Below are 14,299 nucleotides of genomic sequence, written 5' to 3'. Positions count from 1 at the left end.
ACCTTTTTAACCTGCTTTCATGCTGTTCTTCAATGGTCAGGACTCTCCCAGGACCACCACAGAGCAGGTATTATTTAGGTGGTGGATCATTCTCAGCACTGCAGTGACACTGACATGGTGGTGGTGTGTTAGTGTGTGTTGTGCTGGTATGAGTGCTGGAGTTTTTAAATACCGTGTCCACTCACTGTCCACTCTATTAGACACTCCTACCTAGTTGGTCCACCTCGTAGATGTAAAGTCAGAGACGATCGCTCATCTATCCAGTGGTCACAGGACGCCGCCCACGGGGCGCTGTTGGCTGAATATTTTTGGTTGGTGGACTATTCTCAGTCCAGCAATGACAGTGAGGTGTTTAAAAACCCCATCAGCATACCAGCACAACACACACTAACACACCACCACCATGTCAGTGTCACTGCAGTGTTGAGAATGATCCACCACCTAAATAATACCTGCTCTGCAGTGGTCCTGTGGGGGTCCTGACCATTAAAGAACAGCATAAAAGGGGGCTAACAAAGCATGCAGAGAAACTGATGGACTACAGTCAGTAATTGTAGAACTACAAAGTGCTTCTATATTATAAGTGGAGCTGATAAAATGGACAGCACCATGTCCATGGTATATACTTATTCTTTTCTGTTCTCTCTGTACAGTTTTCACCTACTTGTAGCTCTGTTATTCTGTGGGGTACGTGGGCGTACCTTTTGAGATTGTCTGTTGCTGAGCTGTGTTCGACACAGCTGACTGAGCTCTCCAAAGCTGAGTGAGCTTTTTGAATCTCAATCTTCAGGACATGGAGTTCTTTACGCGCCGACTCTAACTCCGTCTCCAGGCTCTGTTTCTCAGCCTCCAACAATATGACCTGTTTTGACACCTTGCACACTGTAAAGAGAGAATCAGTTGTTGAAAATGTATTGGGATCACAAGTTAGTGCACATGATGGCGATAATAAGTTAGTGTGTTACACTGGAAAATCACATGTACCATTAATGACACTTTTTAATGATTTGGAAATGATTCTGAAAACACTAATTGTGTTTGTTTAGCTAATGTTGCATGATACAGGACTTGATAAAAGACAGAGATGGACTGCAGGCATTCTAGTCAAGCGCACACACTCTTTCAGTCTCATAATTTCAGTTTCAGAATGAGTTTGCATTTTTTGATTTAGTGACAGAGTGTGTTTAAGTCACAATGTTTTTTTGAAGTACTCCTCAGCCCATGTAGCTACACGTATCACAGTAACATGACGGTTTCTAATGTAGTGCCACCTGTGGGCTCAAGTGCCACACACATTAAACAGTGATGTCCAGCCTTGACCTACATGGTAATTTACTGGGGTCCAGAGTTTAAACGTCCAGCAGTGCTATTGACCGGTCGGGTGTCTACATATTTTGTATTGGCTAGTTTGGGGGTGCCCGAGGCCCTGCAATGTACTGGTGTCCTGGATTTAATGGGAAGCACAATCTGTAATGTCACATTGGATTTTTGGTCATCAAACCACAAACACAGTCTGTTAGCCCCCGAGGCACCCCTAGGTGTGTGTCTCGTCTGTCTAAGTAAGTGTGTATTTTACCTTCCTGGGTGTGTTTGGTGTGTGTCTCCTTGGTTTTAGTATGCTGCAGCTCCAGCTGTTCTATTAACACCTGATTCTCCTCCAACACCAGCCGTGCTTGATCCTGCAACTGCCTCCTAAAATGCAGAAACACACAAACACACACACACAGTAATTAGGAGCGACTTTTATAGTGACATTGAGAGATAACATATGCAAATAACACTGGATAAGCACATTTTACAGACACTCGCTGAGCATTTTATACCTACAGGTATACCTACATTCAATTAATGTCTGTAGCCCAAGTGTTGCTCTGTAAAATCTGCCACCCCCTTCCACACTTTCCAAACATTATCATGGGCATGCTGTGATCATGTGTCATGCTGGGACTTTTAAACAGCTCATCCATGCAGGGACGATAATAGACATCCAACCAGAAACATATATATATATATATATATATATATATATATATATATATATATATATATGTATATATATATATAGTAGTCACAGAGTACACATGCCTGACTGGCCTGTCTGCAGTCCAGATCTGAATCATACTGATAATGTGCTTTCATTCTAGTGCATTTGTGTCATTAATTTACCACTCTTTATTACTGACGCTGCTCCTCTTGCTGAGTTCTGAATGAAGCTTGTCATTTTCCTGAATCACTTCCTCGACACGGGCTCTCAGTATCCTTACTTCTTCCTATAGAAAACAAAATGTATAGGGTGGTTTAAATATAGGAGGTTAGATGTCTTATTTAGTGGTTAGGGAAAATGTCAGGTAAAATTTCTGAACATCAGCATACAGTTAGATCACGTCTAGACATGTTCAGACACAACCAATAAGATCTCAGAGGTGGTGGGCTAGAGTAATAGACCACTGGGCCACCAGAGCGCCAAAAATAAGAACAAGATACTGTATATACAGACCACTCTATACAGCAACAAACATGTACTAATTTACCTCACAGGACTTAAGGAGCTGGTTGCTCTCTGCTAGCTGGTCTTCATACGCCAACAGGAGCGGAGATAAATATTTCATATCCAACTGCAGAGGAAAGAAAAACACAACAAAAAAGCCTCGTTACTAAGCAGAACAGAAAACAAAATCCATAAGCAGGTTCTTCACAAGGGCTGAAGAAAGTAAGCCTTAAAACCTCCTTTTGTGTCAGTTTTTTATGTTCCTACAAATGGCCAAATGAAAAATCACTTCAGAGGTCTAATATTAACTTACACAAAAGATAGAATAGGCTGTTTAGACATCATTATGTGTGAGGCCTTAATGGCAAACACAGCCAGACATTTAATGCAAGTGCTTAAAGAGTTAGAATTGTTTTCATTATAGTAAAAAAGATTTTGTAACATATGTATGTATGTAACAAGTACACACAAATATACACATTAGTAAAATATTGAGGTGTTAAACCTATATAATCCCAATTTAGTTGAAACTAAACAAACTGCACTAAGACACTGAAGAATGGCTTGTGCTGTGTCTAGACCAAAGCTAAAGTTAGATGATTTTAGTTATATCATGATATATCACGTGTGATTCTCACTTACTAGCCAAGCAGGAGCCGGTCCTTTTCTTGATAGGCCAATGCTCCGACAATGCTGCAAATCAGACAAAAACAGTGTTTGATTATGTTTTTAAGTTTTATTATTAAGGGTAAGACCAGTTTAGGAATCCACACCAGAATTAGGGCACGGGTATTGTCATGCTGAAACTAAAGAAAAAAGGCTAGCACCTAGAGAGTTGTAAGAAGCATACAAGTCTTTGCAATATTGTTGAATGCTGTATGAAGATTTTCCTTCACTGAAACTATGGGGAGTCCAAACCTGAAAACCAGTACCATTTACTTCAACCAAAATTCAAAGCTTGAACTTTTAAACCATTTTGCTGATTGGAGTTGCTGATCGCTCTATATTTAGCACATTCTGTATCTGTCTGTACAGATGAATACCACCCACTGCCCCTTCTTTGCTTTTGAACTATTTCATTTCTAAATAAGCTTTTAAGTAAGAACGTATAAAGTCGGGACTTGCTGATGTCTTCGTGCAGTAATTTCGCTTTTGGGCAAATTCCAAATGGCTCCAAGGGAACTATCTCTGCACTTGGTTAATGTAATCTGCTTGAGGCAATAGGACCATTTAAATGGCATTAGAAGGAAGCAGAGCTGCTCATTGGGTTGTTCAGCATTCGGCTCCAGCTTCCAGTCCATTCTCGTTTGCACTCAACATAAAGCAAAAACGTCCTTGGAGTTACAAGGTTCATACCGCATTCATTGCTTTGTTCATCAGCTCCTTGCTTTTACAGTGAATTGATTCCTGTAATATACTATTCAACAGTGTTCAACATGGCCAATGCTCCATATGGACTTAGGGCTTGGTAGCATAACCTGCATGCAAATCATTGTGACCGAGTAAAAAGGGGAAAAAACAAAGGATTACTCAAAAAAGAAAGATAGATAATAAAAAGAGGAACTGAGAGAAAGCTAAAAAAAAATCCATGACTCACTGCATGTGAAAATTATACAATTTCCATTCTTTTTAAATCTAGTCTTGAGTAAAAATTAAAGAAAGAAGAAGACAGAACCACTAGTAAAAGAGAATAAAAAATACAGATCTGAAGTGTCAGTTCCTATTACAGTAAGAATAGAAGCACATTTTCTGTGTGACAGAGCAGCCAATCCACCGCGGAGGTCAAATGCATGCAGCCAGGATCCCTGACACTATGGAGCACTTTTTCACACAGATTAGATATAGCCTTTGTCTAAATCACAAGCTTAAAAAAAGGGATTTGCTTCTTGAGAGCCTTTTCTGGGACTGTTTAACCGGCGTTAAGAATGAGTTTAAATGAAATACCTGCTGGCATACACCTTAAAAATGATCTCGTATTGATTCATTTGATCACGTGTGTGCTAGGTGCTGTAAGTACCTTGGCAGTTTGTCTAGCAGTTTTCCTCACATTGATGCATCATTCCTATGTGCTTAATAAGGCTGATTATGAAAAGCATATCTGCTGTATGCCCAGGTCAAACAGCAGGCTTACATACAAACCCCATTTACTGGAAACGTTGGAACATTTAAAATGAAATGGCTTTCAGGAGGCCATTGAGATCTTTGTCGATCAGCTCCACTTACCACAAAGAAGCACTTTCTAGTTCTACAATTACTGATTGTAGTCCATCTGTTTCTCTGCATGCTTTGTTAGCCCCCTTTCATACTGTTCTTCAATGGTCAGGACTCTCCCAGGACCACTACAGAGCAGGTATTATTTAGACACTGTGACACTGACATGGTGGTGGTGTGTTAGTGTGTGTTGTGCTGGTATGAGTGGATAAAACACAGCAGCGCTGCTGGAGTTTTTAAACACCTCACTGTCACTGCTGGACTGAGAATAGTCCACCAACCAAAAACATCCAGCCAACAGCGCCCCGTGGGCAGCGTCCTGTGACCACTGATGAAGGTCTAGAAGATGACCGACTCAAACAGCAGCAATAGATGAGCGATCGTCTCTGACTTTACATCTACAAGGTGGACCAACTAGGTAGGAGCGTCTAATAGAGTGGACAGTGAGTGGACACAGTGTTTAATCCACTGCAGTGCTGAGAATGATCCACCAACTAAATAATACCTGCTCTGTAGTGGTCCTGTAGGGGTCCTGACCATTGAAGAACAGCATGAAAGGGGGCTAACAAAGCATGCAGGGAAACAGACGGACTACAGTCAGTAATTGTAGAACTACAAAGTGCTTCTATATGGTAAGTGGAGCTGATAAAATGGACAGTGAGTAGAAACAAGGAGGTGGTTTTAATGTTATGGCTGATCGGTGTACGTATACACAACAGTTCCAGGGGTTCGAATCATGACCTGGGCTCACACATACTGTAGGCGCATGTTGAACCTAGTCGTTTGTGGGGTTAGGGGGATAAAAAGGAAGGTTCCATCAGGACGGGCACCCGCCAAATCAAATATGCACACAAATGATTTGCTGTGGCGACCCCTAACAGGAGTCCTCATGTCTTCTGATGTATTCCCTGTTATCAGTTAATGCTGTCAATACTAAATCATAAGCAGATACTGTATATCAACATGTGTAACATTCAGCCCTGACATTGTTCTACCTCGTCTCTGGTGAGTGGTCTGAACGTGGCCTGATATCTGCTCAGCTCTACGTTTAGGCGATGCACCGTCATCTTCAATCCATCGTTCTGGTCCACTAGTTCCTGCGCCTGCTGTCTCAGACTTAACAGTTCCGAGTTCTGATCTACACAGACACATGCACAAAGAGCACAGTGCTTATTAGTTATGCTTAAGTAAACAGATTTGATTTTGTCCCACATTACAGCTCATTTTATTTAATGGAAGTCAGGGTGAAGTGAGCCGGTTTCTCTGGAATTACTGGGCGCAGTGCAGTAACATACCCCCGACAGGATGCCAATCCATCGCAGGGCCTTTTTAGTCCGCTCTCTCTGCTACAGGCTGTAGGTATTTATGCACTTTCTCCCCCTTTTTCTCCCAATTTAGCGTAGCCAATTCGTCTTCTCCTGCTGGGGGTCCCTGATTGCATTCGAGGAGGGTTTTTTGCCGCAGCCCTTAGCAGAACCCTTTTTCACCCATGCACTCTGCACAGGCGCCTCTCGGTCTGCTATCCTGGATCCTTGCACAGCATTTAAAGACCCCACCCACATAGTCCGGTCATCCTGCCCTAGCAGAAATGTGTCTGCTGCAGGCACTGCCGATTATGCCCGCTAGATGGCACCCAGCGGACCGATGGCAATGGTGAGTTTCGAACCGAGGAGTTCAGAATCTCAGCACTGGTGTGCTAGCGGAATATCCCACATCGCCAACTGGGCACCGTTTATGTGCATTTTTTTTTTCCCTTTTTCTCCCCCTTTAGCTCATCCAATTGTTCAATTTGCATCGTGCTTTTCCTCTCTGTCTATGCCGAACCCCGCCCTGACCGAGGAGATCGAAGCTAACCCACATCCCCTCCGAAACATGGGCAGCAGCCGGATCCACCCGCACGTTGATGAGTTTGGCGCCACCTAGCGTCGCATGCGGAGAGACACACCCTAAGGGCAGTCTTCCTCATCTCTTGTGCAGGCGCCTCTAATCAGCCGGCAGAGGTCGTAATCTCATTCTGACAGAGAGAGACCCACGTCCAGTTTTTTGTCCCACCCCCCAACTGAGCAACCGGCCAATCGTTGCCCATACAGCCACTCGGCCTCGAACCGGTGAAGCAGAGCTGGATTCGATACCAGGTACTCAGAATCCAGCTCTGGTTGCAGCGTGTCTTTTTACCGCTGCGCCACCTGAGCGGCTATGTGCATTTCTTTTGCTACTTTTATTAGTTTCCGTTATTTTGGCCACCCTTTGCTTTTGTAATTTCTCTTTTTGTTGTGGCTCTTCAGCCACAGTAGTGTTCTACCTTGGTAAAGCATCTTTAAAATCTTTCAGATGCGGGGCATCACCTGACACCTTCATGGTGAGGCAATGCATGGCCGCCGTGTTACAAATATGTATGTTTGAAAAGTGTGTTCGGACTTTTGTGTTGCTGTGAGTGTGTCAGCTGTTGTTGAAGGTGCTGAATCTGCCGGCTCTGCTCTGAGCATCTCCTCTCCATCGCCTCCTTCTCTGCACAGAGAGTAGAATTCTGTTCCTTTAACTCCCTCAGTTCCTTAATCAGTCCCTGGTGAAGCTCCACAGCACAGCTAGAAGCCTCGCTTTCCCCTGCACAACACCAAGCAACACGGCACGGCACAACGTCACACAGCGGGACACAGCAACGGATAATACAGAGACACAGAGCAACACGTCACAGAAGAACAGACAACAAATAATAAAACAAAACATAACATAACAAAAAACACATTATACACATATAACAGCCACATAGTGTAAAAGATGAAATAAAATACACAGTCTAAAGTATGTGAAATCCTGACCATGAGCTTGTCGGATGCCTCATTTTAAAACAATGGGCATTAATATGGCATTTCAATTCACCTAGACGTACCCTGATCAGCCATAACATTAAAACCACCTCCTTGTTTCTACACTTTACACTGTAGTTCTACAATTACTGACTGTAGTCCATCTGTTTCTCTACATACTGTTTTAGCCTGCTTTCACCCTGTTCTTCAACGGTCAGGACCACCACAGAGCAGGTATTATTTAGGTTTTGGATCATTCTCAGCACTGCACTGACACTGACATGGTGGTGGTGTGTTAGTGTGTGTTGTGCTGGTATGAGTGGATCAGACACAGCAGCGCTGCTGGAGTTTTTAAACACCGTGTCCACTCACTGTCCACTCTATTAGACACTCCTACCTAGTTGGTCCACCTTGTAGATATAAAATCAGAGACGATCGCTCATCTATTGCTGCTGTTTGAGTCGGTCGTCTTCTAGACCTTCATCAGTGGTCACAGGACGCTGCCCACGGGGCGCTGTTGGCTGGATGTATTTTTGGTTGGTGGACTATTCTCAGTCCAGCAGTGACAGTAAGGTGTTTAAAAGCTCCAGCAGCGCTGCTGTGTCTGATCCAAATAATACCTACTCTCTAGTGGTCCTGTGGGGGTCCTGACCATTGAAGAACAGCATGAAAGGGGGTAACAAAGCATGCAGAGAAACAGATGGACTACAGTCAGTAATTGTAGAACTACAAAGTGCTTCTATATGGTAAGTGGAGCTGATAAAATGGACAGTGAGTGTAGAAACAATGAGGTGGTTTTAATGTTATGGCTGATCAGTGTATGTGTGTATATCACCAAACGACACTATTATGTAAAGCTACAACAGCTTGTTTTGCTGTGGCCACATGTCATAGGAGGACAAGTAGTCACACTTTAAGGTCAGGGTTGGCTATAAAGTTCACAGTCAGTGTGATATTAGCTTGCCAAAAGCGCGAGACTATTGCCAAGCCCTTTGGTCTCTTTCACACACACACACACACACACACACACACACACACACACACACACACACACACACACACACACACACACACACACACACACACAGAGCTTAAATGTCAGGGCAGCTGTAGCCTAGTGGTTAAGGTACTGGTCCAGTAACCAGAAGGTTGCCCCACCACTGCCAGGTTTCCACTGTTGGGCCCTTGAGCAAGGCCCTTAACCCTCAATTGCTTAGACAGTATACTGTCACAGTGCTGTAAGTCGCTTTGGATAAAAAGCTAAATGCTGAAAATGTAAATGTCAGAACTTGAAATGTCGTAACATAACAGTTCATGGAGCTCCTGTGCTTTCCTGAAGCATCTTCTTGAGCTACTATTAAAACCAGCAATGCCCAAGCAGAATAGCATGCACAATAAAACTGTACAATTATAGTGACTTAAGTCATAGTGCTCATGAATCTCACCTGATTTGTTTCTCTCGCTTCCTTGTGATGGACTCCTATTGTTAACCGAGGGTTTTCTTTTTGGGGTGCTGCTGCTCGGACACTTCGGAGGATGATCAGTGTGGTATTCCATCAAGTCTGAGAGGTTAAGAAAAGGACTAGTTGTGATATCAGTTGACTTTAATGCACAGAATCTCATGGAACCAAATGTGCTGGACCAGTAAGTAATACCACACAGATTGGATCATGTCTGTTTAGACGCCCGTCCAGCCAATAACAGTTTATTTTGCTAACCCACCACCACCGAGATTCAAACCCGGTTCAAAGCAGTGGTTGGCTGGCTAAATAGACTGCCCACACCACCCGAGTGCCTCTGTATATGAACGTTTTTTTTAACCACACAGTGCATGAAGGTCTAATTATTTAGCCCTTAAAGCTTGAAGATGCATTAACGTCTAATATAGAAAATACAAGGACCTCATCTGCAGAGCTCTATTACCTGGAGACAACATGCTTCTGTGAGATGGATTCCTTGCCTGTAGTGCCAGTGTGGGCTTCTGTAGAAACAGTGAAAACATTAAAGACCTGCAGCTTTGTCATTACAGCTTATTGAACCCATGCTCACCAATGACCAGCGTTTACAGATTCCGGGTGTAGAAATGAGTTCCGACGTTAACGGCTTTTAAAATGTATACAAATATGTGCAGGCTGGGTGCTCAAGCATGGAGTTATGTGAACACAATGCTGGTTTGTCTGTCAGTGAAGGACTAATGGCCATGGAGGTCTAATGGGGGTATAAGTGGTGAGTCAGAGGGCCTGTCAGAGCCTCTTTTTTCACTTTGCTACTCTTAGCAAACATGACAGGGATATTAATAACCGTCGGCTCCGACGGCAAAGAGTAAAGAAAACTCAGATCTCGCCGCTGTTCTCATTATTTACCTTTCCATAAAGTGCACAGCCAACAGTTATCAGCCACTCAAACACCACGTTCATGTGTGCTGTTTAAAATCCCAAATTGGACAGGGTCGATGTCAGGGCTCTGTGCTCACTAGTCCTCATTACCAAACCTCACTGGAAGCAAACAGTTTTTCACAAAAGCATCAAAAATAGCACAAAAATAGTGCTCCACCTCCACCACGGTTGGTTTTATGTGTTTCTGCATTTCCAGCATCTGCCAGAGCAAGAATAAATGATCTTTTAGAGTGCCTGCTTGTTAGGCCTGATTCATCACCTCAGAAACACATTTCACTCTGCTTCATGCGCCGTTACTCATTATGTGATTCACTTAATTACGTCCAGCACCTAAGAGTCCTGTTTTGTAAGCGTGTGTGGTGGAATTTCCAACAATACCAGCATTTACTGCTACCCCGGGTTACAGTTTGATGAACGGACTTGTTGGACAGCACCGTGTTAAGTCACTAAGCTGAGACACATTTTACTAACCATGATTGTTTACTGGGGGAATTATACACTGATCAGCCATAACATTAAAACCACCTCCTTGTTTCGACACTCACTGTCCATTTTATCAGCTCCACTTACCATATAGAATCACTTTGTAGTTCTACAATTACTGACTGTGGTCCATTTGTTTCTCTGCATGCTTTATAACCTGCTTCCAGCGTTCTTCAATGGTCAGGACCCCCACAGGACTACCACAGAGCAGGTATTATTTAGGTGGTGGATCATTCTCAGCACTGCAGTGACACTGACATGGTGGTGGTGTGTTAGTGTGTGTTGTGCTGGTATGAGTGGATCAGACACAGCAGCGCTGCTGGAGTTTTTAAATACCGTGTCCACTCACTGTCCACTCTCCTACCTAGTTGGTCCACAGCGATGATGTGTTTTATCCATTCATACCAGCACAACACACACTAACACACCACCATCATGTCAGTGTCACCGCAGTGCTGAGAATGATCCCCCACCTAAATAATACCTGCTCTGTAGTGGTCCTGTGGGGGTCCTGACCATTGAAGAACAGCATGAAAGGGGGCTAACAAAGCATGCAGAGAAACAGATGGACTACAGTCAGTAATTGTAGAACTACAAAGTGCTCCTATATGGTAAGTGGAGCTGATAAAATGGACAGTGAGTGTAGAAACAAGGAGGTGGTTTTAATGTTATGGCTGATCAGTGTATGTTCACACACTTGAACATACACTGTGTGCACAATTATTAGGCAAGTGAGTATTTTCACCATATCATAATTTTTATGCATCTTTTTCAACTCCAAGCTGTATAAACTTGAATGCTTATTGTATTTAAGCACATCAGGTATTGTGTATTTGTGTAATGTGGGAGGGTGTAGCCTAAGGAGATCAACACCCTATATTAAGGTGTGCATAATTATTAGGCAGCTTCTTTTTCTTAGATAAAATGGGCCAAAAAAGAGATTTAAGTGACTCTGAAAAGTCAAAAATTGTAAAATGTCTTTCAGAGGAATGCAGCACTATTGAAATTGCTAAGATATTGGGCCGTAATCACAGAACCATCAAACGTTTTGTTGCAAATAGTCAACAGGGTCAAAAGAAACGTGTTAAGAAAAAAAGATGCAAATTAACTGCCAAAGATTTGAGAAGAATCAAACGTAAAGGTACCAGGAACCATTATCCTCCAGTGCTGTCATATTCCAGAACTGCAACCTAACTGGAGTACCCAGAAGTACAAGGTGTTCAGTGCTCAGAGACATGGCCAAGGTAAGGAAAGATGAAACCAGACCACCACTGATCAAGACAAATAAGTTAAATTGTCAAGACTGGGCCAAGAAATATCTGAGGACAGATTTTTCAAAAGTTTTATGGACTGATAAGATGAAAGTGACTCTTGACGGACCAGATGGATGGGCCCGTGGCTGGATCAGTAACAGGCACAGAGCTCCTTTTCTACTCAGATGCCAGCAAGGTGGAGGTGGGGTACTGCTATGGGCTGGTATTATTAAAGATAAGCTAGTTGGACCTTTTCGGGTTGAAGATGGACTTAAAATCCACTCCCAAACCTACTGCTAGTTTTTAGAAGACACTTTCTTTAAGCAGTGGTACAGGAAAATGTCTACATCTTTCAAGAAGACCATGATTTTTATGCAGGATAATTCTCAATCGCATGCATCAAAGTACTCCACTGCGTGGCTAGCCAGTAAAGGCCTAAAAAATGAAAGAATAATGACATGGCCCCCTTCCTCACCTGACCTAAACCCTATTGAGAACTTGTGGGCCCTTCTTAAATTGGAGATTTACAGTGAAGGAAAAAAATACACCTCTCTGAACAGTGTCTGGGAGGCTGTGGTTGCTGCTGCACAAAAATTTGATCATCAACAGATCAAGAAACTGACAGACTCCATGAATGGAAGGTTTTTGGCTGTTATTAAAAAGAAGGGTGGCTATATTGGTCACTGTTTTTTTTTTTAAGGTCAGAAATTTTTATTTGTTAATTTTAAGTTGTTTGTTTATTATTCTCACTTTAACAGATAAAAATAAACAAGTGAGATGAGAAAATTTTAGTTTTTTTATTTAGTTGCCAAATAATTATGCACACATAGCTATTTTCCTAAGAAAGCCAAAACCTCACTTTCACTTTCTTAAATATTCAGGTTTGAGGTTTATTAACATTTTGAATTGAATAAAAGCACAAGTAGTTGTTCAATAATAACATTTATCCTCAAAAATACAACTTGCCTAATAATTGTGCACACAGTGTACATGTGTTTGTACAGGATCTCGACCTTTGTGTGTGTGTTGTGAATTACGCACTCAAGTATCAGTCTGACCCAGGTTTGCAGTACTGGAAAATGTATTCTGACACAAAAATAGACTCAATAATCACTCAAATAGCCCATAGGTGAAAAGACAGGGATGCAGATGACCCCTTTACCTTCATAGCCGTTCCTTCTTCCAGCTCTGTTTCATCTGAAATCCAAAGTGTTTCATGATATAAAATATTATACTTTTATCATCTGCTCTGCTTAACATTTTATTAATAAAATAGATGTTCAGTAAATGTTTGTTTGTTTAAAATATTTACATTTACGGCATCTTGCAGACGCCTTCCAAACAACTTACAGTTGTGACAGTATACAATCCAAGCAATTGAAGGTTAAGGGCCTTGCTTAAGGGCCCAACAGTGGCAACCTGGCAGTGGTGAGGCTTGAACCGGCAACCTTCTGATTACTAGTCCAGTACCTTAACCACTAGGCTACAGTTGCCCTGTAAAATGTCACAATGTATGATATGTGTGTATGTATGATATGCTTGAGAATCATTATGTGTAGAGGGCGGCACGTTGGCACAGTGGGTAGCACTGTGACCTCACAGCAAGAAGGTCCTGGGTTCGATCCCCAAGTGGGGTGGTCCGGGTCCTTTCTGTGTGGAGTTTGCATGTTCTCCCGTGTCTGCGTGGGTTTCCTCCGGGAGCTCCGGTTTCCTCCCACAGTCCAAAGACGTGCAAGTCAGGTTAACTGGAGACATTAATTGTCCATGACTGTGTTTGACATTAAACTTATATAAAGTATACCTTCAGTGTTTAAAGGGGAGACAATTTCAAAGGTAGAGTTGTCTGTGTCGTCGTCCAGCTTTGAGCGAGATGACACCTAGGAAAAGATTATTATTATTTTATTCATTGATTACTTTGTAAGCTACACCTTCCATACAGAACAACACTGTGTACACTTTGTGTAGCTTAATGATTCATAACGAATAAATGCCTGCACCGGATAGGTGTTCCTAATGAAGTGCTCGGTGAGTGTCATTTAAGGCCATGGACAAACTACAGTGTTGGGTCATTTTGCATGGAATGGTCTCAGTGTGGGTAGCACTGTCGCCTCACAGCAAGAAGGTCCTGGGTTCGATCCCCAGGTCTAGCTTAATGATTCATGACCAATTAATGTCGGCACCAGATAGGTGTTCCTAATAAAGTGCTCGGTGAGTGTCATTTAAGGCCTTCAGACACATGCAGTGGACGAACTACAGCATTCTGTCATTTTGCATAGTATAGTCTCAGTGTGGGTCCGGGTCCCTTCTGTGCGGAGTTTGCATGTTCTCCCCGTGTCTCCGGTTTCCTCCCACAGTCCAAAGACACGCAGTCAGGTTAATTGGAGACACTGAATTGCCCTATAGGTCAATGTGTGTGAGTATGTGTGTCTGCCCTGCGATGGACTGGCACCCCGTCCAGAGTGTTACTGTGTGCCTTGCGCCCATTGAAAAGCTAGGATAGGCTCCAGCAACCCCCCCCCCCACAACCCTAATTGGATAAGCGGTTAGGAAAGTGAGTGAGTGAGTGAGGTGGTCTCAGTGTTTATGGGTTCCAATGGTAGGATGGTGCCATCCGCAGGATGTCGGCAGCCAATGGCTTAAAACCAAGAATATTATCACTAG

General features: G+C 42.9%; 1 protein-coding gene across 1 annotated transcript in view; it reads right to left on the bottom strand.

Moving 5' to 3' along the window:
* The window catches only part of cep89 (centrosomal protein 89), a 42,110-nt gene that overhangs the window by 23,694 nt on the left and 4,117 nt on the right, over positions 1 to 14,299 (bottom strand). Inside the window, exons 5-15 of the mRNA XM_062989402.1 lie at positions 13,440 to 13,515; positions 12,801 to 12,835; positions 9,430 to 9,487; positions 8,952 to 9,068; positions 7,118 to 7,303; positions 5,695 to 5,837; positions 3,131 to 3,181; positions 2,532 to 2,615; positions 2,167 to 2,270; positions 1,577 to 1,692; positions 702 to 882 (exon numbers count right to left, since the gene is read on the bottom strand). Of these exons, the coding sequence (XP_062845472.1) occupies positions 702 to 882; positions 1,577 to 1,692; positions 2,167 to 2,270; positions 2,532 to 2,615; positions 3,131 to 3,181; positions 5,695 to 5,837; positions 7,118 to 7,303; positions 8,952 to 9,068; positions 9,430 to 9,487; positions 12,801 to 12,835; positions 13,440 to 13,515 (1,151 nt within the window). The remainder of the gene's footprint in view (positions 1 to 701; positions 883 to 1,576; positions 1,693 to 2,166; positions 2,271 to 2,531; positions 2,616 to 3,130; positions 3,182 to 5,694; positions 5,838 to 7,117; positions 7,304 to 8,951; positions 9,069 to 9,429; positions 9,488 to 12,800; positions 12,836 to 13,439; positions 13,516 to 14,299) is intronic.

The sequence above is a fragment of the Trichomycterus rosablanca genome, chromosome 27, assembly GCF_030014385.1.
Source record: "Trichomycterus rosablanca isolate fTriRos1 chromosome 27, fTriRos1.hap1, whole genome shotgun sequence".
In the NCBI taxonomy this organism is placed as follows: Eukaryota; Metazoa; Chordata; class Actinopteri; order Siluriformes; family Trichomycteridae; genus Trichomycterus; species Trichomycterus rosablanca.
The sequence above is the reverse complement of the archived record's forward strand: the minus strand, read 5'-3'. Positions and strand labels throughout refer to the sequence as shown.